Source organism: Astatotilapia calliptera, chromosome 14 (genome assembly GCF_900246225.1).
Source record: "Astatotilapia calliptera chromosome 14, fAstCal1.2, whole genome shotgun sequence".
NCBI classification, from domain to species: domain Eukaryota; kingdom Metazoa; phylum Chordata; class Actinopteri; order Cichliformes; family Cichlidae; genus Astatotilapia; species Astatotilapia calliptera.
Genome location: NC_039315.1, coordinates 26,471,897 through 26,497,878, shown reverse-complemented (window position 1 = coordinate 26,497,878; position 25,982 = coordinate 26,471,897). Strand labels below are relative to the sequence as shown.

The following is a 25,982-nucleotide window of genomic DNA, read 5'->3' as shown; positions in this document are numbered from 1 at the left end:
CGCTGAAATTAAAAGCAGAGAAAAAACTGGACATGTGTGCAAACAGTACAGCCTAAAATAATATAATTTGTCTAACTTGTTGGTTTATTGTAGCTTACCATTAAATAGCCTGTATTTAAATATTCTACATGCTTTCAGAAATGACTTTAAGTCACCATAGTAGGTGTTTTATCTATTTTTTTATTGTGGCTTATTTAATTTGGCAAAGAATTCATCCATCCATCCATCCATCCATCCATCCATCCATTCGCTTCCGCTTATCCTTTTCAGGGTCTCGGGGGGCGCTGGAGCCATCTCAGCTGTCATGACTTTACGAAACGCAATAACATAATTTATCTGCACTGAATGTTTATTGATCTGCTTTATTGTATTCAGTAAAGCTTAATATATATAAAACTGTTGAAAGTAGTTTATTTTTATTTTATATGCACATCGAACCATTTAAAAAAATCAGAATAATTTAGGAGCATTTGTCGATAGGTATAGCCTTTTGATGAAACTACATATTTTGTCTTATAAGCAAAGCTGGCTGTATTACTAATGAGTGCACATGTCAGTGTTGCCGGGAGGTTTGGAGAGATGGCCCCACAGTCACTGTGGGTGGTGCCTTTCTTCGGAGCCATTCAAAGGCAGCCTTTGACATGAGACAGTTGCCCCTCTGCGTAACAAGCAAACGGGATATCAGGGATATCATTGCAGGATAAACAAAAGTCGTGAGTCATGTTTAAAGGAGGACTTTCATAAGTGTCAGGATGCTCTTCATTTAACAGGCACAGAGCCAGCGCCGATTGAGTACTTCTGACCGTGGTTGTAACTGGCTGAAATTATGTTCCCACATATTTTTATTTTGTGCGTAATATTATTTGGCACTATGCATATCGCGTCATCTTTGGAGCTGCAGCTTGGCATGTAAGTAACGTGTTTTGGGTTTGTTTTGGTTTTTTTTGTTTTGTTTAACATCGTTTCCACTGCTTTCCGTTTGCACTGTGAGCACACACTTGAATATATGATCAGGTGAAAGAGAAAGATTTGGGGCTTTTAAATATGACAGAAGCAGCGTGCGTTAGATTGGATTTTTAAAACAGAGATTCTGAGTTTAAACTCTGTTGAACTTTTGATTTCACCATTTATAATTCTCACTTCTCTCCACTCTATGTTTTTCTGCTCAATGACCACTAGGAGTCTCTCTTTCGGGTCCCCTCGTGCATGCGTGTCCACTGTTTTTGTAGCGCGGATGTAATGTGCATCTGCATAATAACTTCCAAAGGAATGTGCTTTTCCTTGGACTGTACTTGAGGGTTTTGAATTTAAATAGACTGTGGAGGACATGATTGATTCTTTCATTACCAGAGAAGAAGAATATTTCCTCTAATTAACTTCAGGTTGCCCTATACTGAAGCCAGATGGTTTGAGGAGGAGGACACCTATGGATAGTTTACCTGCACTCACAACATAAACAGATGCAGGCTCCTTAAATAGAAGCTTACAAAGTTTAAGATTTGAGGCTTTTTTTTTTTTACACTTTATTTTGTAGATTTACATTGTAACAATTAAAATGTGGTTGTTTATCTAGTGATAAAAGCAGTAGACGGTGATAATGTGTAATACTAAAACAAATGAACATGTAGAACATGTATATATAACTGTTGTCTACCCCTCAACACAGTCACCTACCAACACATAGACAGAAAAATACAAATAAAGCACTATTTACTGAAAGTCATCAGAAAAACAGATTTTTTTTCCCCCAAGTTTTTGCCATTTTGTTATATAAACTATGTGTTTTTCATGCCCAGGCCAAATGTTTGTGCTGACCAGGAGATGTCCATGGTAGGGAGCCGTCAACCTTGCGTCCAGGCTTTTACCCGCATGGTGAAGGTGTGGAAGCAGGGATGCACAAGCCACAAATGGTGTATGGGTGTTGAGAGGAGGTAAATGTAGACTTTTAAAATTTGGTTTGCCACTGGCGATCTCTCCGATAACTGCTGGGGATGACTTCTGTTCACGTGATCTGGGGCTGATAGTTGTAATGTTCATTCTTCTGATTAACAGAAACAGTGACTAATTAGTATTACTACAGTTATTTTTGACTGTTTTATACCTTACACTTATTGCTCTTTTATGCTTTTATATGCATTTATTTTGCTTTTGTGTTTTAATGCCATCTAACCTGCTAGCATGTTTTGGTACCTTGCCATAGCCCTCATCCTTCCCTCTTACTTCATCTTACCCTCTTACATGTTAAGCACTTTGGTACACCATGGTTTTTAAATGTGCTATATAAATAAAGTTTGTTGTTGTTGTTGTTATTAAACCAATTGGCTTTTGCATCTACAAAAATTGTTTAATGATGTGTTAAAAATCTTTTATACACTCAACATTATAAGGTATTACCTGTGAAGGTAATGTAATGACCTTAAAATTGTGAAATTTCCCCTCCTCAGGACAGCGTACTACACAGTTTACAGGCAAGTGTACAGAGTGGATTTGCACACAGTCTACAGGTGCTGCCCTGGTTGGATTCAGAAGGGTGAAGAGAGAGGTTGTCTGCACAGTGAGTAATTGCATTTCATCAGCATGTATCAGATGGAGCTACTTTCAATACTGCTGTGAAGTTGCACTTGAAACAATAACTGAACCCGGAAACAGCCTGTTGTCTAAACCAGCAATGGGCAATTAATTTTCCCAAGAAGCCACATGAGAAACTAGGACTGTTGTGCAGTGCTGCACCAATAAGCTGAACTCAACAGTCTCTGTTTCTCATGTGGCCCCATCGGAAAATTAATTGCCCACTGCTGGTCAAGACTGTATATGCAGAAGTGCACACATAACTTGGATATATCAGCAGCGTTATGCTATGTGATACCTTCAGGGGTTTGCAGTGCCACTATGTGCTTCAATGGAGGGAGATGTGCTGAGACTGGAGACCAAATATGTCATTGTCCACTGGGCTTCAAAGGCACACGATGTCAATATGGTGAGTATTCAGCTTCCCAGAAGATGAAAACTAAAGATTTTGCCAATTTATTAAATTGAAAATAAGTCACTGAAGTATGCAGGTAATTCAAAATAGCCAAATATATGTTTGGGAGCCGGCAAACACACTTATGTATATTCAGGGTCCAGTTCAGACCTTATGTGTTCACTCTGCTAAAGCAGAATGAGCCTGTCTTGTAGCTGTGATTGGACGGGGCTGCTCTGTGGGGGCTTTGGCTAGTTAAAGGTGAAAGAAGTGGGTTTTTGTTTGGGAGAAATGTTTTTTCTTTGAAGGCAAGAGCCTGGAGTGCTGTGGCTAACCCAGCTGAGCTTCCTCTCTATAAAAACTGCTCATTAATGAGACTGTCTTCAGTCCTTATTTTATATGACAGAAAAACTAAAACAAAAAATCTTCAGAAATAGAAATTTGGTTTCACCTACCAATATTTCCCCCTGGTTGAACATTTCCTTAATGCATTGAATTAATTGATTTGTTTGTTGAGTATTCTTTAAGGTTTGATAGTTTGGAAATAGGGATATTTCCAGTTTAGAAGCCAATGTGAACTCCCATGTCACTCAGTTATCAGCGTGCTTCTTGCACGGTATAACATAAGGCAGCCAGTTGATGGTTAGCATATACTTACATGTGCAACCGGTTTCCTGTACAAGGTCTCTTTCAGCTGAACAGCTGTTTGCCAGATCACTGCTCAGAGAAAGGACAGTGAACATTTGACAGGGACCAACCTTTCACTCCCTTCCAGTCTTTGTACTAAGCAAACCAGACATTTGCTGCAACCTTTAAATTACTGCGGAGATACAAAGGCAGCACGTGTGCTCTTAGCGATAACCTACCAGAAGGTGAATAAGTGTATTTGCTAAAATGTGGCTTCCTGTAAAATGCATCTAAGCAGTATCTATTACTTAAATTGCATTTAAATAAGCCAAAACAACTTAGAAATATGAATTGTTGGAGATAAGGACTTCTACACAAATAAATAAACTGGACATAATCAAAACCTCTAAAATCTCAGCCTTTCAGTTCTTAATGAACTGCAACTGAGCAACCTGGCATCTGTCACAAATAAATAGCGAACATCTGAAGTAAAGCAGAGTTAAACCCTTATTATTCTTCTTGTCTCTTGTTGCCATCATTGTCTATTCTTTCCGCTCATTGCAGTCTAAGTAACTCTAGTTTTTGTGTGCTTGTTGCTGTTTTGGAGGAGTCCTGCAAAGAGAGAATGGTGAGCGGAAGATATTTGGTTTCTAGCCCCCCACATGCTCACAGAAACGCAAACATGCAGGCAGACACACACATAAGCTTTGCTGTTAGATTTCCCAGGAGAAGGGGCCTGCCAGAGGTGTAACACAGTCCTTCCTCTTGCTAAGATGTTTTCACACAAGCCTGTTGTTGTTTGTTAGAGGCAGCGCTCGCGTTTGTTTTCACGCGGGTTCTTTGGTTTTCACACATCTAAGTGATGGATTGGAAACAGAGATGTTATAATCAGGACTTTCATCCTCTCTCTTTCACGTCCTCTTTGGGAACGCACGTCTTGCTCTTCTCTTTCTTGAAAACACTTTTCCTTCTCTCGTCTCGTGAGACAGATTTATCCACAGTCTTCTGCCAGAAACATTATGCGCCGAGAGAGTCAGCCAAGCTTCTGTGTTCAGCCAGGTTCCTTCCCTCGCAACCTTTGCCTGATGCGGCATCAAAGACACACACTAGTCATTTTGATTTGTGTGGGTTTAAGCAAATTACTATCGTTATTAACCTGCCTTCTTTATTAGATTCGTATTGTGAGATTTCACATTTCAAAATGACACTTTTTTTCTTTCCCGTGTGAGATTCGAGTATGATTTAGAACAAACAGGAACAGTTAAGAAGAAGGAATGCTGACCTCTGTCGTTTTACCTCAGAGTCATAAGTTAAAGGTAGCTGTCGTGCGCTTTGGTCGTGAAGATGTTTCGCAAGACTTTGGTAGACTTATAGTCGATCCCTCGTGTCTGAATCCTTTGCCATGTGCATTTAATCCTGCTGCATGTAATGTTTCTGGTGTTTGTCAGTTTGTACACTGACCAGTCTTTCAGTATCTATATTATGTTCTGCACCTGCACTGGAGGCCGACGTACTGCATGAGAACAGCTGCTTTGTCAGATAGATAAATCTCAGTTTTTTTTAAAAAATGTACTCACAAGAATTAGTTAAACTTCTCTGCTTTCTTTTCACTCAGAACTAGTGTTGTGTTATTTTTTTTTAAAGTCAATAGTGCTTGTTGATTAAATTAGGGCTTCACCTGTCATTGGACAAATTACAACGCTATTATTGATTGCAGCATAGCAGCAACTTTAACCCACATTTTGGCAACTTTACCCCCTTGGTGTTTTTACACTACAACTCTCATCAGATTGTTTCGAGCCTCAAAAACCAGCACGAACTGGGTTTTGATGTAACAGAAAAGAAGAAAGGATTATCAGTATTTACAAAGAACCACAGTGAATACTTCAGATTGTGTGTTGGAGCTGGGCACTCTGAAACTTTTGTGATGGATCCTGTTGCTTATATATTAATAGGGGTTCTTCTCTTGAGGTGCAAAATACATTAAGGAGAATATTTAAATCAAGCACATAAACTGATTCGCTAATGTCTGTGACACACAATTTACTTGTCTTAATTTTTGAGCTTTATATTGAAATTAACTGATTCCACTTAAGTTCAGAAAACGTTTTCATTTGTAAATCTAACCACATGCTCTATTTGGGGATTGCACTCACTGCTCTTTTGCCCCATTTAGTAAATCTGGGCCTTAAAGACTAACTTAAGGGGAGTTGGTACTACAGGAAAGGAAGGAAAGCGTGAATGTGAGTGAATTTTACACTCCCAGAAAAATAAATAGAAGTCTTTTCTGTGATTTCATTCTTGTATTTTGCTTGTTTACATTATTGTATTTTGCACAACTCTGTTGCTTGTGAAGCTCGCACACAAGAATTTCACTCACATGTGCTGTACCAATGTATCTGCACATGTGATGTGACAATAAAAGTGATTTGATTGTGTGGATGCCCTCAAGGGCATTGATTTGATTTCAAACTAAAAAGGTAATCATATTTCAGTATTTTGTTTACAGTTGCTAAAAAAGGTGATTGGCGAATTAAAGAACGTGTTTTTTTTAGAGTGAAAATTGCAATTCATTAAATGACAATGAGTTTATTTTTTTAATTACAAGCCTGACTTTCTCGTAGCAAACGACTTCCTGTCACTATTCATCCTGTCACTATTTCTTAAGATATATAACAAAGTGCGTTGTGAGGACAAAGGATATGTCAGCCTTGCCTTTTCACCACAGCAGATTTAGACTTCAAAAGAGGCAAAATGTACACTGAGAAAAAGCCGAACATTCTGACTCTGGTTTTAGTTCAAGTTACAATCCAGGCACTGCTCCCCCTCGCCTCTTTTCAGCACTCATCACTGACTGACTTTCTTGAACTGTTACTTTCTTTGGTGCTCTGGCCAAGTCGTGGTGGTAGAACCCACAGTGTGTTGTGCGGGCCAGCTGACCACCTGCTTCTCATTTCTGATGTGAGACAGTAGGCATCATCCAAGGAAATCTATGTCAGCCACTGACACCAAGGCCGGGGTGTTGACACTGGGAGGTCATAAACAGCCTGCATGTTGCCCGAAGCATGTGTTGAGACTCTGGAGCCGGCTCTGTAATAGTTCTATTTATCCCTGCTTGTGAATGCCACCCTGTCTCACTCTGTAAAGCTTTGGATTAGGCTTTGGTTTGGTTAGATTGGTGCATGTGTCTGTATAAAATTAAGAGACCATGGGCACATAACAGCGTGAGGACAGAAACCATCTGGTCCTCACTAAAGAAGCCTTGGCTGCTTTCAGTGCACTTTTGGAACAGTTGTTATGAACGGTGCTTAAGACTAGATCTTGTAGTGGGTGTTTTTAATGAGACAGCGATCAAAATCAATAGAAATTACAACTTTCTTGCAAAAAGTTAATTGATATAAGTTGTGATATTATAGGTAGCAACATCCAAACAAACTTTGTTGGGAATGTATGGTAGAACAAAGATTTTTCTAACACAAACAAAGTCACCAGGCGGTGTGTGAATTAAACTAAGTATATGTAGCAACAGAAGTGGACTGGACAGTTTTATTTCCAGACTTTAAATCTGAGGAACTCTGTTGACAGCCTCGGGGGAATTGCAGTTTCAGTGTAAATCACATTTTCTCTCATGGAATCTTCTTTCTTCATTTGAACTTGAATGTTTGATTCTGCGGACCTCGAGTTGTCTATTATCGGATCACATCTCACCCCAGTCACTGAGCTCCTGTCTGGACGGGATTTCTGTCAGATTAAACACACCAATCTTTATCTGTGTCAGTGTTTGAACACTTGTGTACATATTTTTACAAAGGTGTGAATTAGATTGGGCTTGATTGTATGACATAAAGCTGAATGGATGGTGGAGATGGAGTTGCAGGAACACGTCTGCAGTCTTTAGTGTGGTAGATTACAGTAGGTTGTCTCTGAAAGTTTTCTTCTGTGATTGCCGAATGAAAAGGCTTCAATACAACTGAAGTTCTCTATGACTGTATTAAAGTTTTTCAATGAGCTACTGAAATGGGAAACAGCTATAGCTATAGAGGGAGTGGCTTTTCCTGCAGAGTTGTTAGGATGACTGCAATAAATAAAACAGTGGGAGACGGTGACTCAGTTACCACCAGGTCTCTTCTGTTGTGTATTTACTTTTGGTACAGGAAGCAGAGACTCTGTTTATTATGTGCATTTGACTATGTAAAACAGATTATAAACAGTCTGGCATAAATGGATGCAGTTTTGTTTGGATGTTGAAATTTTCTTTTAAGTCTTGGATTTTGTTGACTGTGTTTGTGCATTTTGATTTGTTTTACAGTATTTCAACAGTGAAATGTGTCCTAGAGAATCGGGAGTTATTTTTGTTTGTGTTGCAGCAGGTTTATATGTGCATGTGTTTGGATTTTCATGGTTCTCCTACCTAAATGTTCTCACACCTAAATGTTATTTTTGTCGTTAATGTGTTTGAACAGAACTGGCTCTAGAGCCCCAGTTTTTAAGACCAATATGGAAACCACTGGAAAAATATTAAGAGGTAAAATAATGTAGACTGAAAGCAACACAGCAGTGTGCTTGTGAGAGGAAAAGTACTGCAGAGGTGTACTAAAGGTGTGCAGTTTGAGTGCTGTGGTCAGTAGGTCTGGAAAAGACGTTACTACATTAATAGAACTTAGCCTATCTGAAAGAAGGAAATACAGCCAGTAATAATGCAAACCCAGTAAATTAACAGATGTATCAATATGACACTTGGTTCATTAAGACATGGAAGAATCTGATGTATTACAATCAAGTATTTAATTAAATCATGTTTAACTTAATTACATTAAAAGACAATTTTAGTCTTGATTCTGTACAAATTTGATATAAGGTCAGAATGTATGAAAAAAGTCATCTTTTTTAGGATTCATATGTAAATGCTTTTGGAAAAATAGAAATATTTTAAAATAAAAATAGCTTGCAGCCAACATGAAAAAAACAAAACAAGACAAGAACATTGGTTATACTAGTCGATATTCAGAAAAGATTCTTATCTGGAAAAGATAAACACTTTAGATGCTGTTAAAAAGTTTTAGACCCTCCTACTCTCCACACACAGATGTCTGAGGAACTTCAAAGAATGGGGATGCTATTTTCTGGGAATTGATTGGTCAGTAGGTGACGATTTCATACATGTTGAGCTCTAATCTGGAACCTAATCTGATCTGTGTTAGTGCACAGCATATGTTACCATGGCAAGCTACCGCAGTAAGAAGTTAACCATGTTCATAGTACTGAAAACCAGGTTTAACCCTGAATTTACCAAGGAAGATTCAACTAGCTTTGTAGAACAGCTTCCTGCACTATGAACCAAGTCCAGCATATCCAGGTTATCTTTTTGTTTTCTGGATTCACTTTCCTCACCGCTGGTGATCAGGATAAGCGCTCACACAAAGCTGATTATCAACTCCTTAAATTAAACCAGAGTTTCCACTGCAGGTTGATATGATGGGGTTGGCGTTGGCAGCATCTAACCAGTATAAAAGGGTTTTTTCCATGGGTCATAACACTTTTCTTCCACAGAAAATGATCCCTATGAGTGCTACCTACACCAGAGACATCAGATGGTGTTTCAAAAATCGCTACAAAATATAAAATATACACCTGTAAAATACAAAACTGTTGTAAAGAAACATGGTTAACCATGTTTAACACTGAAGTTACACAAATAAAACAAAATCCTGTTTTGTAGTACTGGCTTTAGGGCTCTGGTTGTTGTGTTTGTAGCATTTCAAACACATATTACCAGCAGGGAAGTTTCAGAGTGCCTTTGGGAACATCAACACTCATAACATGATTGAAGGTGTTTCTTTACTTTATATATATATTTTTCTATCATATAAAGGCCACTAATGATATCGGCAAATACCTAATATCGACTGAAATTGACTGACATATAGACATATAGACACATTCTGTCTCTCACAGTTGAAGTGTACCTCTGGTGCAAATTACTGACCTCTGTCATCATTTTAAGTGGGGGAACTTGCACAATCGGTGGCTGACTAAATACTTTTTTGCCCCACTGTATGATAATGGTCGAGCTTTAGTTGGGCTCTGCAGATTTGTACATATGCTAAGCTCATTGCATGTTTCCTCTTTGAGTATTCTGTGGAGGTGTTTATGCAAATTCTTGTACCTTACGCTTGACTGTTTCCATTTTTCACACAAGAAAATTAATGTTTCCTTCATACATCATTTAGGACCGGTTCAGGGAACATACTGGAAATTGTTAACTCTAATCCATTGGGTTTTGAATATAGCTAAAAAATATTTGCAACTTGGAAAAGATTCAGGAAAAATGATTTGGTAATGTCTTCACTTGGTATGGTGTATATCCTTTATAGAGCCTCTGCCAGTGTTTAGTCCTCTGTCTTCTACTGCTTTCACATGTCTTTGGCAGTAATATCACACATTCCTGGATTTGACTCTGGACAGAAAGAAAAATCTGTTCAGGATGAATTTTTACTGGTATGCCTGTTCCTGCTCTGAACTTTAAAAAGAGTGTCAGTGAAACAATCTGTCCGTCAAGAAAGAGAAAAAAAACCATAGTCTCTTTCAGGTCTCTGGAAGTAATTAAGCTCAACGATGTAGTCAAGCCAAAATATCAATATGTGGTTACAATAAAAACATGGCTGAGGAAAAATAAATAAATCTAGTCCTAGATTTAATTTGATAGAAATGTTCGTGAAGACCCAGAATGAAGGTGTATAACGTCTTAGTAGCTCCTGTGGTTGTTCTCACAAAACAGTGATGTCTTTCACAGGTTTGGAAGGAATCCTCTTAACTAACATACCATGCGGGGAGTTTAGCTTCTCTAAGTCTTTCCGTGCACTTAGGTCATAGCAGAGCTCCAGGTGAGTTTTGAGCATTGTGCTTTAACTCCTAAGCAACAGAAGCAGATTGTTCTTTCCCTCTAGGTACAAAGGAGTCATTTTAGAACAGTTGTAGTTCCAAATCATTGTCAACAACTATGATCTTAACACAACCTGGGATATAAGACAGCACTCTAAAGTCCCAGCTCACACATGTGCAGCAGGCAGTAATTTATTTAAATTATGACAACTGTGTGGTTGTAATGATGGCAGGCTGGAGTGCTTATGTTGGTCTTGTCTGAAAGGTTTCTGCAACAATAATTTAGGTCATGGCTACTAAAGTCTGTGAGGTGTGGAAGTCATAACGTTTGTTTCTGACAGAACTGAAGTGCAAATGTCTAAATGACCTCTGACAGGTCGGTTGTTGCTTTGGCTAGCGCTTTGTGTTTTTAATAATAGTGGTTAATGAAAAGCTTCACTGAAGGTTCCTGTGCATCTCTGGCGTAATATGTGCTTAATGACTGAGAAACCAATACCAATCTCCCAAGACATGTTTTAAACACATGGTAGCGATCAGCTTTTGAAAACTGAGTTAAAAGCCGCAGATGCCTCTGGCTGAATACATCAGACCTTACAGCAAGTTAAAATTAAATGTTGAACTCTAATAGTGATTGGATGCCAGAGGTTTCCATGATCCACAGAAAAAACTGTATCATCATAGTTATAGTCATGTGTGATTATGTGTAAACATAGTTTGTCTTCTTATTAAACACTGAGACTAAGACAGTGATAATATTTGTTATGTGCTAGCGTTGCTTCCTTTGTGACCTGTGCACCCAGTCATCCTGTTTTCATTCCTGAAGTCTCTATATGTGGATGTAGGAATCATATGCCGAGACACAGACCGTGAATATGGCTCATCTAACAGCAGGACACAGGGGGGAGCAAGGCAAGTGCTACATGATCAGCATAGCTATCAGAGGAGGGAGGAACATTAGATCAATTGCTGCCATGTGACAGGGAAGTAGCCACATGCTAAAAAAAACACCCCGGCATCTTTTCAAATGCATTTAGCTATCATTTTTATCAGGTTAATGCTGAACAGGCCGCAGCTAATGGTCTGTGAGATGAGCTCACTGTTGAATTCCTACAGTAGCAGTGGAGTTATTCTTCCATGAACTCGGTTTGGCTGTGCTCTATAGTGTTAGTTTTGGGTTTAGAAAAATAAGCCTAAGATAGAGGCCCCCTTTTTCGAGATTTTTGAAGTAGACAAGTGGTGAGTTTTCCACCAAGAAAGTGCCCCAGAGTTCTGAAAACTACTTTAGGGAAGTTAGCAAAAGGGATAAAAACCTTTTTTGGCCTTCACTAATCTAAAACTGGAGAAATATCTGATATGCAGCTGTTTGGCTATAAAGCAAGCAGTGCAATTCTGATTGTTTTTCAGTGTGAACTTTTCTCAGAAGAAGATAAAAAAAATGCTATCTTGACCTTTTGTTGTCTTGTAGGAGAACATCAAAGAGCTGAAAGCGCTGTGAGTCATTCAGGCCTACACACTTCACTAGTTTCTCTAACAACATGGTTTTCTTTATAACTCGTGTTCTTGCTCATTTAAAGGTAAACTTTTCCTTTAACATATGACAGTAAGTAGGCAGCATTAGCAGTCAGTAGCATTAGGGGAAATGTTGGAAGTGAATGGTGAAAGTTAGAACATGCTGACGCTGTGTAACTTAGTACATCTTACTACGTGTAATAATTCTCAAAAGCTAGAAAGACCCTGGCATGGATGTTGTTTCACAATGAAAAGTAAATAGTAACGTTCAAAGCTTTATTAAACTGAAAAATCATCCTTAGCACGATCATGTTTATTCCATATCTGAAACAGCAATACTGAGATGCTGAACAATCTTCTACATGCAGTACAGTTAGGCATAAATCTACATCCATGTTTCATCCTCTCTGTGGAAGGCATTTTTGAGGAAGATAGTTTTCCCAGATGTTGAAGAAAACTTGATGGAATTATGGGGCAAAAAGTTCAAATAAGACTATCAAGCCAGGGGCTCCAGTTCAACTTTTCTATCCCAATTAATGAACTGGGTTTTAATGTTGGAACTTTGGTAATTACAGAGAAAAATGCTGGTGTTGTGCGCGGATTAAATGTTGGGGGAGAAAGCAGGATAGCACACAGTTGTTGTGATTCATGTCTCTTGTACTGCACTGTCAGAGAACAAATAAGGTTTTATTATTTACTATTAGGAAATGAAAGATAAGAAAAAAAAAGCATGTTTACACCAAGTAAATAATCTGTGTCCCCCTAAAACATCTGATCCATCCTTACAATAAAAACAAGTTTTGAAGAGACAAATGGGAAGCATGTGAGCTGCACAAGTGAGTTCACCACATGGTTGAAAGTGAGCAGGGCTAAATGTTTGTCACATAGAAAATTAAGAGCAAGGAGAAAGGAAGCTTTTCAAAATACTTTCTCACATATCAATGCGTCATATTAACAAACCCAGCTATCCAAAATTAGGGCTTTCCATCACCAATGACCAGCTCTGCCTTTCTCCTCCTCTGTTATTGTATGCTTCAGACGGGACTTAAAGACAGTTGGCATTCTTCCTAAATGTTCTGAGCCATGATTGATTGTATCCCTTCCTCAAGCTCGCCATATCTTGAAAACAATCCACCTTTTGTCTCATCTTTAGTTGCCGCTGAGCAGATTGTTGAAGCTTACTTCCTTCTCTGTGACAGGTTCTTTAAGCTCCTCAGCTGTCCCTGAATAACCTTTGACCTTTCGGTATGGTTCACAAGGTCTTTTGCTTTTTCTCCGCAATGGGACACTTCTACATCATAGCTAACACACATTTTCAGCTTCGATAAATAATAATAAATACAATATATATATATATATATATATATATATATACATATATGTAAAACAAATCACTAATGGAGCAATGCACTGGAAAAAGATACAAAATCATCACTTGGAACAGCATTTGAAATATTACATCTCATTGGCAAATAGCAGTTATGTGGAGCTGCTGAAGTAGAATAGCTGAGTAAGAATGTGTCCTGTTTCATGAACGTTTCCAAAAGTTCATGGTGTATATGTCGAGCATAATCTCACAGTTTAAATAATCTTTTTGGTAATGTGTAACATTAAGTTAAATAAAAAGGCTGAAAAATGGCCTGTTATTGTAGAGAAGTGTGAGCTGAGGCTTTTTCTTTACTGGTCTGTCTGGTAAGTATTTCTTTTCACAGTTAACTTGCCATAATAGAAACAAACCTAGAATAGGTGGGAAATAAACACCGGTCCTGCTCCAGACCCAAATTCCATCTATTAAGGAAGAATCAGTAAATTTACTCAGGCTTGAATTTCACTTACCACAACTGAAGCTCTGCTGCATTCATTGAAGAGTGCTGAGAGAGACAAATCATGCAGCCAAAGCCTGCTGATTCAGTTATTGATCCAGACTTGTATCTTTAAATGTTTTACCATGAGGAAAATGGGCACATTGCTGAGGGTTTGTTGATTTATTTAATGTCCATGTACTAAAGGTAGTTTTTTTTTCTAGGGGAAGGAAAAACGGTGGTCCTTGGAGAAACTGGAAAGAGGGGGGGCACTGTATGCTATGCTGAAGACAGTAATGTCAATAACACCTGATGAGATATCCAGGAATAAGGACTTGGTGGTTGATAGTTGTCTATGGAGAACACAAAAGCATTCAAACAGCTGTCCTCTCTGTTCGGCCTAACTGATGGGAAACAAAAATCACTTCCATTCATAAATGAAGAAGAAAACAGTTTCCGTCTTGTTTTGAACTTTATCAAGATAGATACATGGATACATTACAAGAAGACGAAAGCTCTGGCAGAAGGCTCACAAAGCCATCTGTTGCAACAAGTTGAGATCATATACAGTATCGCTATGTTTAAAATCGATAGCTTCCTGATAAAATAAGTTAGTTGCACTACTTCGGCTCTATGGTGACCCCTTGGGTAAGGAAGGGAGCAGCTGAAAGTACCTTCTTTTGATGACTGTCTGCAGAGATTTTGAGGCTGAATTATGTGGAATTCTATAACTAAGTAAAAAATACATTAAATTCCTGCATATAGGTGACGGTTTAAATGGAAAAACATTTTTGTTTTTTCAGTCTTCCCATTAAAATAAGTGCTATTCAGTAACGATGACAGGGCGACACAGTTCACATCGCTAACACTTTTTAAGCGTTGCGTTGTTTTGTGCTGGAAAAAGCTGGATTTTAAAAATGCCCTGAAAGGCACTAAGTGAACACTTCTCCCTGCACACCATCTTGATGGTGATGACAAATGACCCTGAGCTAATACGGAGAGCTCATTAAGGCTCCAGGGAGCTGCAGGATCAAAGTGGGGATGTGTGAGTGGGGGGGCAGGGCTGTAAGGTTAAGAGTCTATGTCACTTCCTTGTGAGTTGATGAAAAGTATAGAACAGGGTTGTGTCTCTGTGGACAGCTATAGGTATGCACATGTGTGTGTGTGTGTTTTCCCGGATGGGCATAAAGTTTCTTAGAGCCTCTTCTTGTTAAAGATGAATGGGAAGAGTGTTGGACTTCCATGTAAGTAAAGGCTTGTAAAGCCAAGGCTTACATTATTTATGTGTATTTTTCTGAGGAAAACAATGTGCTAATTATAAAAATAAAACAACTAAGGAAAAGTGATTTACAAAGACCTAAACCCAAAAGATAAATATCTGTAATATCAGCACTGATCATTGTCTCCTTCAGAAATTCTTGAAATTAATTGTGAATCTGTGTCTCCCTTTACATTACCCAGAAAACCCTGCATGCCCTTGGAAACCAAGTGTGGGTGTGGCCTGAAAAAGAAATATGGCGACCCATCCTTTGTTTCTGAGGTCCTGCAGAACTCTGCAAACTTTTAAAATCCTGTAACAACTAATGTTCAAGCGAAGCATTCAATTTCTGAGGATATTTGTCACGGCTGCTGCTTTTCCTTGCTTCTGATTTCACCCACTGTAAAATATGGAGCCGTATAGTAACTCTTTATCTCCACAGGGAACACACATGGTTGCAATAATTCAGCATCGCTCGTCCAAACTATGGCTCTTTGCATCACATCGCATGAAAGGATTTGAATAGGCTATTGATAACGCATCTTGCGTGCTCAGCTGGAGACAATTTTGTCTAAACTGACTGCTGTGGCTTTGTGCTGTTATCAGGAAGCAGCTTTCAGCACAGACTCAAATCCTTTCTTTATTTCTTATTTTTTGAGAATGCAGATGTGGGGAAACAGATATATTATCAAGTATTTTACCTGAACAACATAAACAGTTTTTCATACCCTGTTGTCTTTTAATAACTCTGGCCAAGTCATCGGTTGCTTCATGGGTGTCTTCCCCCTGCAGGCTCAACATAAGAGTACTGCTGAGTATGTTAAAATCGAAAGCCTTTTTTTTTTCTCCTCCGAAACCAAAGGCTTTGTTTCATGGCTTATGTAAAATGTATGTGCCTTTAGATTAGCCTTTGCATAGTTAGATAGCGGTATATTGAAGAAATAGGACATTATTCCTTCATTACCCCTTGAAAAGCTAAACAAATCTTAAAAACCACCATTAAAAGCATGTTATTTTATAATAGCATGTTAATAAAAAAAGATTATGACTTTCACAAAGTGATACATCAGACTAATTTAAACAAACACTGTTGTCGTGTTCCTTCAATCTAATAAAAACAAGCTGCCAAACGATGCATTTTTTAAAAGCACGCCGTTTCCTGTTTTTTTCCCCAAACTGTTTCTCCACATTGGAAATTTCCTGTTATTCAGAATAAACAAACTCAATGTACAGTGAGGGGCCATTTAATCTTTTTAACAGATGGCGACAAGATACTAAATAATATTTCCTTTCCACCTTCTCTGACAGGAGATGTCTATATCTGATGTCTGCATATCACTGACAGCGTATCCCTTTTCGAAACCAGTCCTGTAACAGTGTATCATGGACCAGAACTACTGTGGCAAAAAACAGCATTTTACACTCATTGATCAGGATCAAGTCAGCTGTATAGACTTGATCCTGATCAATGAGTGTAAAATGTTACACTGCTGTTTTCTATCTTTGGATTGTAGGGACAATAGGTGCCAACCTCATCTGACCAGCTATAAGTAATGGCGTGGGATAGTAAAGGTGGTATGAAAGATTGTAGTGTTTTCAATAGAAAGCAGTTTAAACAGTGGGGACTTCAGTAAAACAGAAATACGCAAAAAAATAAATAAATTAAAAAAATTTAAAAAAGTATTTCTGTATATCAAATGAAAGCCCGTTTTACAAACCAGAAACTATTTTAAAGTAATGCCATAAATGAAAATGTCTTCCTTTGTTGCTCGATTATAACTACTGCAGATGTTAGCAACATTTACCAGACCTGCCTGTTATAAATCTTCAGCCAACAATCTGTCTACTATAAAAATAATACTTAGAGCAACATCTCATTGCCATGTGTCATAGATCATTCATATTAATAGGGTTTCTTGTTACCGCTTCATGCATATTAGAAGATAAAGGAAAATTTGTGTGGTGATATCACACCAGATTAGAAGGTTGGGAAAACCAAGTAAGAAGTAAGGTTAGATAAACATATTAAGACTTTGAAAAGAGTTTTAATGCCAGTATTTTTTTTTTTTTAAATTTGACCTCGAATGAGGACTTTTAGTTGGGTAGTAGAAGGGACACTTAGAAGATCTCCTCAATTCCATTGACATGCCTTCTGTAGAGGAAACAGAGTCTAGGGACAAAAGGGATGACTAAGCCATCACTGGAGGTGAGGTCACTGAGGTAGTTTGGCGAGGCCTCTGGAGTGGATGAAATTTGTCCCGAGTTTCTCAAGGCTCTGGATGTTGTGGGGTTGTAACAGCTAACACGCATATGCAACGTTTGTGGAAGTTGGGGAGATTGTACCTGGACTGAAAAACCTCTTCAAGAAGAGGGTCTGGATGGTGTGCTTCACGTTTAGGGGGATCATACTCCTCAGCCTCCCCTGGCAAGGTCTTAGTCCATCTCTCTTGGTTGTGCCCTGTGGGTAAACGGAGTGTTAGGTTCGGTGGTCTCAGGATTGTGTCTCTTGCACTTGAGCAGTTTGTGGTTGAGCAGCAGGGATGAGACTTTCTCCTGTTCTTTCATTGTGCTTCATGAGTGCACCGATCCTTAAATCCTGTCAATAGACTTCAATTTTATTTATATATCACTAAATCACAACAACAGTTCCTCAAGACGCATTGTATTGTAAGGTGAAGACCCTAAAATAATACAAAGAAAAAAATAAAAAGAAAGGAAAGAGGCAAACAAACAAAAACCCTACAAAGAGTTTAGGATGCAGTGAGGCCAAAAATCCTTTTGTCACATTTAATTAAGCTACAATGTTTTGTTAACTGTGAATTAACTTAGTGAACTTAGCCTTCAATGTTCTTCTTTCAGATGTTAACGAATGTGAAGTGGATGAAGGCGGCTGTGAGGGGTACTGTTGCAACACCATTGGCAGCTACTACTGCAAGTGCCCTGAAGGCAGTAGGTTGGGGCCAGATGGCAAGGCCTGCAATGGTAAGGTGGACATCTAGAAATAGCTGGCGTACAAACACTGACCTCCTGGGTTAACTTCATTGTTATTATTATAATATAATATAATATAATATAATATAATATAATATAATATAATATAATATAATATAATATAATATAATATAATATAATGTGCCTGTGAATTTGTTATCATTTAGTAGTGCTACGACTCTGTTCTCTGTAATCGAGTTCATGTAACTCAGTACTAATGACTACTGAGCGTCATGTTTATGTGTCCCAGCTTGTGTAACCCCATAGCAAGACGGCCCCTAGCTGATTAATTATGACATCACTATAAAGCTTTTTGCACAGAAAGCCCTAAATGCGATCATCTTCTCTTCCAACATTTTATGGCAGTCCACTTTCCTGCTTCAATTTACCTTTAGTCTGAAATCATAAATGCACTGAGTAATTAGTTACAGGAACTACAATGAAGGCATTTTTGCATGGGCTTACTTTGGCTGCTTGTCTGCCTGTGGTCAAGTTTTTCCCAGCGAGATAGCATCGCAATCAAGACACAGTCACGGAAATTCTGTGCAAGTTTATTAGGGTAAAAAATAACGTTATGGTAGAGACATTAGGTGCCAATCATAACGTTATTTTTGATGCAACTTCCCATTTGAAACAGTCAAAGTTACGGCACCAAAACTGCTTGGTTAGGAAAAAATAATTATGACATTGCAGGAAAACACTGGCGTGATCCATTTTTCAGCATCTGCCCATCTTCTTCTCCTTCCTAATCCTTTCTCAATCTCTTGATTAGAAGCTTTACTGGAGTTGTTTCTTTATGCAGATGATGCACTCAGTGTTCATCTACTGTATAGGCAGACATATGCCATCATTTACATGAGCCTGTGGTACTGTGCTCCATCAGCAATAGCACAAAAAATGATCACTGTACATTTAATTTAGGCCTTTATTTTACCATTCATTGTATACTTTTTGGGCTTTTTAAACTCAGAGAGAAAAAAGTTAACTTTAGAAACTTTTACATAGTGACACCTATTATTTTGACTAAAAACATTGGTGCCATCTATAAATGAACGTGAGCATTTGTTCACATTCATCCATGTGAGGTAATTCAGTGGCCTTTGTGTTTTCTCCCTAAGTATTTCTTGAATCTGCTACATTTAAATGATCTGGCCTCTGTAGACCTACACATGCATCTGTCCACACAGGCAGTGCTGATATATTATAACAAGCGTGCCCTCCCAGTTCATCTGTCTTCTTTGAAAGAAATACGCTGAGTTAGCGGCGCGCCCATTTGTTCCTAAAAGCTACAGGTGTGAACAAATGCTCCTGATCTTTGACCTTTAAGACAGGATAGTGTCACTCTAACATTTTTATGCCTCACAGGTTGCTGGAGAAGTCAGGAGTGAGCAGCATTAGCAGCATTAGCAGCTGTTCATTTCTTATTTTAGGGGCTTTTGTGTGAATTTGCGTGAAAGTACAACCTGATACTTACATAGCATTTTTCACTTGCACCAAACACTCATAGACTCACACTCCAATAGATGCATCAAGGGCAACTTGGGGTTCAGTATTTCGCCTAAGGACACTTTGACATGCAGGTTGGAGGAGCCAGACCGGGACGGGTGACCCATTCTATCTCCTGAACCACAGTTGCCCCATTTGTTCACTACATGTGGTTAAATTACTGGCAGAAAAGAGTGTTTTTGACTTTAACATGTGGCAGAAAAGAAAGTGACGTTACTATTTTTAGAGTTTTATCTGACCAAAACTGAAGCACCCTGAAGATTTTGGTGAGAGAACTTGCTTTGAGTTTTTGGTTCTCACTAAAATGGGCTCTTTTAACATTTAGACTACCTTTTTTTAAAAAAAGAAAAAAATTCTACCTCATTTGTGCCACTAAAGCAGTTCAGCAGCATGTTAGTAGGGCTGCTGTTTCGCCTAATTGTATGTGTTAGCTCAACAATTCTGCTGTCACATGATATGACCTCCTGACCTGTGACACCTCCAGCCCTGCATGCACCTCACTGTGTGTCTCACGCTGAAATGATCTCAACTGGGGAAACCAATAAGCAACCTTGACAAACTTTTTTCTGTTCAGCTGTTTTGGATGTTAAGCATCATTCACAATAGCAGTCATACAAAAGAGCCTTGTTTCAGTGGCACACACCTTACGAGTGCAATGTGCAGTAAATATTTCTAACATCCATGTATATGTTCAAAGAATGGGGCAAACCATTAGGAATTTCTTTAGGCGACTATAGTCTTGCAATCACTTTGGAGAGGATTGCCCACATGGGTTTGCCAGATATTTAAATGTGTAGAAAGCAAAACACAAACACAAATAAATGCACACATAAACTACATGAAAGTGATTTAGTATATTTGTAGTACTTAGGAAATTCTCTGACCTCAGAGAAACCAGAATTATGGTTGTGTTGTGCATGCTCAAATAAACTGAACCACATGTTCCTGGGAAAAATACAAAAAGAAAACACAAAATAAAACTTTATTTGGGCAGTCATTGCACACACAGGCCTAACAAAGGAATTAGTGTAATCTCAAAAAGTCAGAGATGACAAGCAGGAAGAGTTTTGGAGGATCTTATGAGCACCGTCCCCAATACGTATACGTGAGTTGAGGTTTCAGGTTTTTGGCTTCACGGCTTCCTTCTCTCTGACACACACTATAGGAAAAACAGTGAACAAATGAATCGTGTGCAAAGAGCATGATAAACCACTCATCACTCACACCAAAGAAAGTGTAGTTGTAAAAGTCTTGATGATATTCACCGTTTCATCGTTTTGTTCACAGGAGACATAATATGCAGTTAGCTCTTAGTGTTTTTCTTCACTAGTAAAACTGAAGGAGCTGATGGGGGAATAAGCTGAACAGCACACTTAATAATTAACATTTTAAAGCATGAGAAATTGGAGCTTAAAATTGGTTAAAATTACACAATTACACCTCTTTATTCCACAATCCCGTAAAATTGCGTTATTCATTTTCTGTTATTTGGCGTGCGTCAAACGAAATGTTTAATTAGACCACCTCAAAGCTGGGTGGGACTTTTTTTTAAAATTAAGGATGTAATAAATTCCTTGTTTCTAAAAAGCTCATTTTAATCCTTCATTAAATTGAACGCTGTTCTCTCACAACTGACCACAGTTACAGGTGTCTCATTCATGAGCAAAGCGAAAACTTTTAATCAAGAAGCAGAGAAACTGTTCCATATTCATCACTGTGATGGCTGCAAATTTCATATTTGAATCAGTCAGAAGCAAGGCGTGGTGCATGCAGGGGCGGATCCAGAGAAATTTTCTTAGGGTGGCATGAAGGTGGCAAAGAAATCAAATGGGGTGGCAAAATCAAAGCCTCCCCCCCACCCAAACACATATGCACAAAACAAAACGACTACACAACAGAACAGCTACACAAGACAACACAATACACTAAGTATACACTCCACACTAACCATCACAAATCTCCCACATCTAAAAACTCTCTCTCACACACACACTTGCTCGCTCTGTCTCGCTGCTGTTACAGTCACTCCCAAAACTTTTCCCTCTTCCTAAACAACCAAATTCCATATGTTGACTTTTTTTTGAATTGGTCGACATGGTGCATTTGTCCACCGATAGGAAAGCGGTGGCTTTTTCCCCTTTCTTTACTGTTTTCGCGCTGTCCTTAGAAAACGCTTAAAACACACACACACACAAAAACCTGACGACAGTATTTAGGAAAAAAGCGTGGCTTATATATATTATCATAACTCTGGATTTACTGGCCTGTAATTAAAATGTAAAAACTTTGAAGTCTGAACTTTCAGTGTGGGTTGAAATAGAAACTCAGCGTGGCTGCAGCTTGTTGCTATGTCACCTTAAAATAGTCATGTGATTTGGAGGTGCAGCGTGTCGGTGGACCACAGAGGGTTCATAACACTCACCTTTCTTCCATTTCCAGAGTGTAACATCCAAACACCTGTGTAAAATCCGAAATTCCCATGTTGTTGTTCAAAATGTGCTCTGGCACAATCATAAGCATGGCTTGCTACTGAAAGCAAGAAAAAAGCCGGTCCTGCTATGGGCTGAACCATTTGTTAATGTTGCAGGGCGGGAACACTATCCAATACATTCAGTTTTAGCATTTATATTCACTGTTGACTGTAACTACACTCAAACTGTTAATGCTATCTTATTTTAATAAACAACACTGTCATATGCAAAACTGGGGTGGCACTTGGGGTGGCAAGGGATCATTTTAGGGTGGCACTTGCCACCCCATGCCACCCTTCTAGATCCGCCCCTGGGTGCATGAATACATATAAATATATATCTGTATGAGGTATGCATGCATTGCATATCTGTGTGTTCAGATGTAGATGAATGTGAGGAGCTCAATGGAGGATGCCAGCAGACATGTGTCAACACACCGGGCTCCCATCACTGTGAGTGCAGTGAAGGCTTCCGCATGCACTCAGATGGTCGAACTTGTATCGGTAAGTACTAAAGAAAAGGATTTACAGCACTTGTGGAAACTGTTTTCTATCTACTCCTCCCCACACCGTATTTTTCCCACATTAATAATTCAGGATTTTTTGCAATCATTCTCTTTGTAATAAAACAGATAAAATACAGTTTTTTAAAAAAATGGTTTGAATTTATTGCACTTTTGAAGGATAGCCTGACATTCTGAGAATTTGCTTGTGAGCTTTCTTTCCAAGCTTTTGATGGGAATATTAATGTCAATCTCACCATATTTATTTTATGAAACTTAAGCAACAGATCATCTGGCGATCAGAGCCCTTTACTACACGTTCATGACATTAGAAAGGTTATGCCATACAAATACTTAGGATACACACTGATAATGCACTTACTCGGAACATGGATGTAGAAAGTGTGTATACGAGAATCCATCAGCATCATTGTCTCTGATGTTTTTAGTGTTTATGGCAATATTTTGTCATTTATGCTTAGGTCTGTATGCAATTTTCGTTTTTTGTTGTTGCCATGATTTGTGTTGATCTTATCTTATCTTATCTTATCTTATCTTATCTTATCTTATCTTATCTTATCTTACCAAGAGTGCAAACTGGAGGCATAACTGACATGTATACTTTCTCAACTGCTGGTTAACACAAATCTGTAATAAGTCCGTAAACAACTCAGTGCTTTTAAACATGCAGACATGGTCAAGATGATCTGCTGAAGTTCAAACTGAGCATTACAATAGGGGAAGAAAGGTTGTTGGTGCCAGACGAGCCAGTCGAAGCATTTCAGAAACTGCTGAGCTGCTGGGATTTTCCCACACAACAATTTCTATTGTTTACAGAGAACAGTTCAACAAAAAGAAAATATCCAGTGAGTGGCAGCTTGCTGGGCGAAAATGCTTTCTTAATGTCAGAGGTCAGAGGAACATGGTAAGACTGCGTCAAGCTAACAGGAAGACATTAATAACTCAGATAACCAGTCATTACAGCCACGGTATGCAGAAGAGCATCTCAAGATATGAAAACTTGGACTACAGCAGCTGAGGATGACAGTGGGTGCCATTCCTGTTAGCTAAGAGCAGGAACCTGAAGCTACAGCTCACAATAGATGTCTGAAAAAATGTTGCCTGCTTAATGAGTCTAGATTTGTGTTGCAACATTCAGACGGTAGGGTTCAGACTGCGGGTGTTGGCATAATGGTGTGGGGAATAGTTTCTTAGCACAACGTGAAATCGTAATCCCAAAGTCGGCGATATCATGGATGTGGAGCAAATGTGTGACGCTGTAACATGAACCAAACTCTCTGTGGAATGTTTCCACCACCTCGATAAATCTGTGCCACAAAGAATTAAGGGTGTTCTGAAGCCAGGATTAGCAAGGTCTACATAATGAAGTGGCCAGTGAGTGTTCAGTCCAATGAAAACCAGACTTCATTGGTAGCAGTCACTGAACACAGTTAATGCCAGAACTAATTTCTTCACTTTGGGTTTTGTACAAATGTAACAAACAAATGTAGTGAAAAAAACAGAATGAAAGCGTAGAAGCTAGAGCTTCATTGAATAATCCTTGTGAGAAATTCAGACACAATTTAAAAGGAGAAATGCAAGGCGGTAAAGTACTTTTACCCTTTTAGGACCATAAAATTTGTCATTTAATGAAACAATTTGTTACTTGGAGAAAATCGGTACATCTCTGTTTCTATGTATGTCCCCTAATGCCCTCAGTTTCCAGCTGCAGCTTTGTGTTAAAAGATAGGTACGGATGCAGAGGGATGGCTAATTGTGTCTGTGGAAGTCATCAGTGTTAAAAGCCTGCCGTTCATTCAGTTTTACAGCCTGTGTCATCATGTCTGTGTTTAGAGCACCCAGAAGGCACACGGCTAATATTCATATTTGGCACGTCATTAAGTTGCAGGAATGATAGGATGGAAAGATCATTAGAAAATAAACTAGAGGTAGTCATTGGACCAACAGGCCTATTGAAGACCTTTTTTTTCCAGTTTCCTGCATTTACTCAAGTGTTTTCCACAATTATACAGCTGTGCAACTTGAGCTGTGAAAGGTATTTTGAATTGCCAGAAAATTCAGTTATATTTATCATCCTTTCTAAGTTACTGAAAACTTAGTGCGACTTTCAGCCCCATTAAATCTGCACTTGAGCACCTGAGCGGATGGGCTTTATGACTTTGACTTTTTTTTTTTTACTGAGCACTCGTCTATCTTCTTTGCTCTTAAGCTGTGAATTCCTGCTCTGTCTTGAATGGTGGATGTGAACACAAGTGTGTGGACACGGGGGACAATCACTACAAATGTGAGTGTCGGAAGAACTACCAGCTGAAGAGGGATGGGAGACACTGTAAATGTAAGTCAGCCTAACTTTTGGTGCAGAAACATCTGTGCATTACACAGCTCAAAATCTGAATAGTCTTCATGGATTTTCTAATGCACTGATTAATTTTACTAGCAATCTTGTTGTGACAGAAAATATATTAATGTGTATGATTCAGATGTCAAGAATACAAATTGTCCTCATCAAACTGTCCTGACCTGGCTTCATTCTGCAAATATATGTATGTGTATGTTTCTCCTCGTGTTAGTGAGGGACCCCTGTGAGGAGAGGAATGGAGGCTGCAGCCAGATGTGTACTTCAGAAGAAGGCCGAGTTCACTGCAGCTGCCGACCTGGTTTTACACTGGCTGGAGATGCCAAGAACTGTGAAGGTGACAAAGCCCTCTCTCTCACTCACATAGCTATAACTCAGATAAGACCTCTGATTTCCTGTATGTGAGAAAGAAAGTTTTCTATGCAGTCCTGTGAGAAACTAACTACACCATTACTGCTTCCCTATAACTAAGAGGGCAAGTAGCAACGAGGCGCTACTAATCAAATGCACTTAATTATTAGATCATTGGCAGGTGTGAGCAGGTCTAAGCATTCAGGTGTGTGTTATACAATACCATTATCTTACCAGCAAACTCACCCTTTTAAACTTAAAGAAACTCCAAAATCCTCTCAGACTCTGCAACCTCAGTTAGCATGCTGGATGTTAAAGTTCCTGATTGTTCAGTTACAAAAAGAATGAAAAAGTATGACTTGTCTATAAAAACAACATGGCAGCATGGCACAGAACAATCTGCAAGGCTTCTGGAGCATGCCCTTTGGACAGATAAGACCAAAGGGAAGAGGTTTGGCCATAAAACACAAACACAGGATATCATCACAAAGACCTCATTCCAACTGTCAAGCATGATGGTGGGGGTGTAGCGATTCATGCCTTGCAGTCATTGAGTTGACCATGAACTCAACTGTGTACCAAAGCATCCCATATGGAAAAGATATATATAAATATTATAAAGTTTGTATCTGTCTTGTGTGAAACTTATATGAAAAGCATACAAAAGTGAAAAAAGATATAAGATCCCTTGAAAAATTATATAAATGAAACTTGTATGTTTTGGATACTTACTAAAACAATATA

The 25,982-nt window shown here is 38.7% G+C and overlaps 1 protein-coding gene across 2 annotated transcripts in view; it reads left to right on the top strand.

Moving 5' to 3' along the window:
• The first annotated feature begins 643 nt into the window (after nucleotides 1-643).
• Nucleotides 644-25,982, top strand: part of egfem1 (EGF-like and EMI domain containing 1) — a 55,892-nt gene continuing 30,553 nt past the window's right edge. For both annotated transcript variants that reach the window (XM_026192801.1, XM_026192800.1), the window contains exons 1-8: nucleotides 644-909; nucleotides 1,797-1,931; nucleotides 2,445-2,554; nucleotides 2,873-2,977; nucleotides 17,900-18,022; nucleotides 22,389-22,511; nucleotides 24,741-24,866; nucleotides 25,102-25,224. In XM_026192801.1, the coding sequence (XP_026048586.1) occupies nucleotides 827-909; nucleotides 1,797-1,931; nucleotides 2,445-2,554; nucleotides 2,873-2,977; nucleotides 17,900-18,022; nucleotides 22,389-22,511; nucleotides 24,741-24,866; nucleotides 25,102-25,224 (928 nt within the window). In that variant the 5' untranslated portion in view covers nucleotides 644-826. The remainder of the gene's footprint in view (nucleotides 910-1,796; nucleotides 1,932-2,444; nucleotides 2,555-2,872; nucleotides 2,978-17,899; nucleotides 18,023-22,388; nucleotides 22,512-24,740; nucleotides 24,867-25,101; nucleotides 25,225-25,982) is intronic.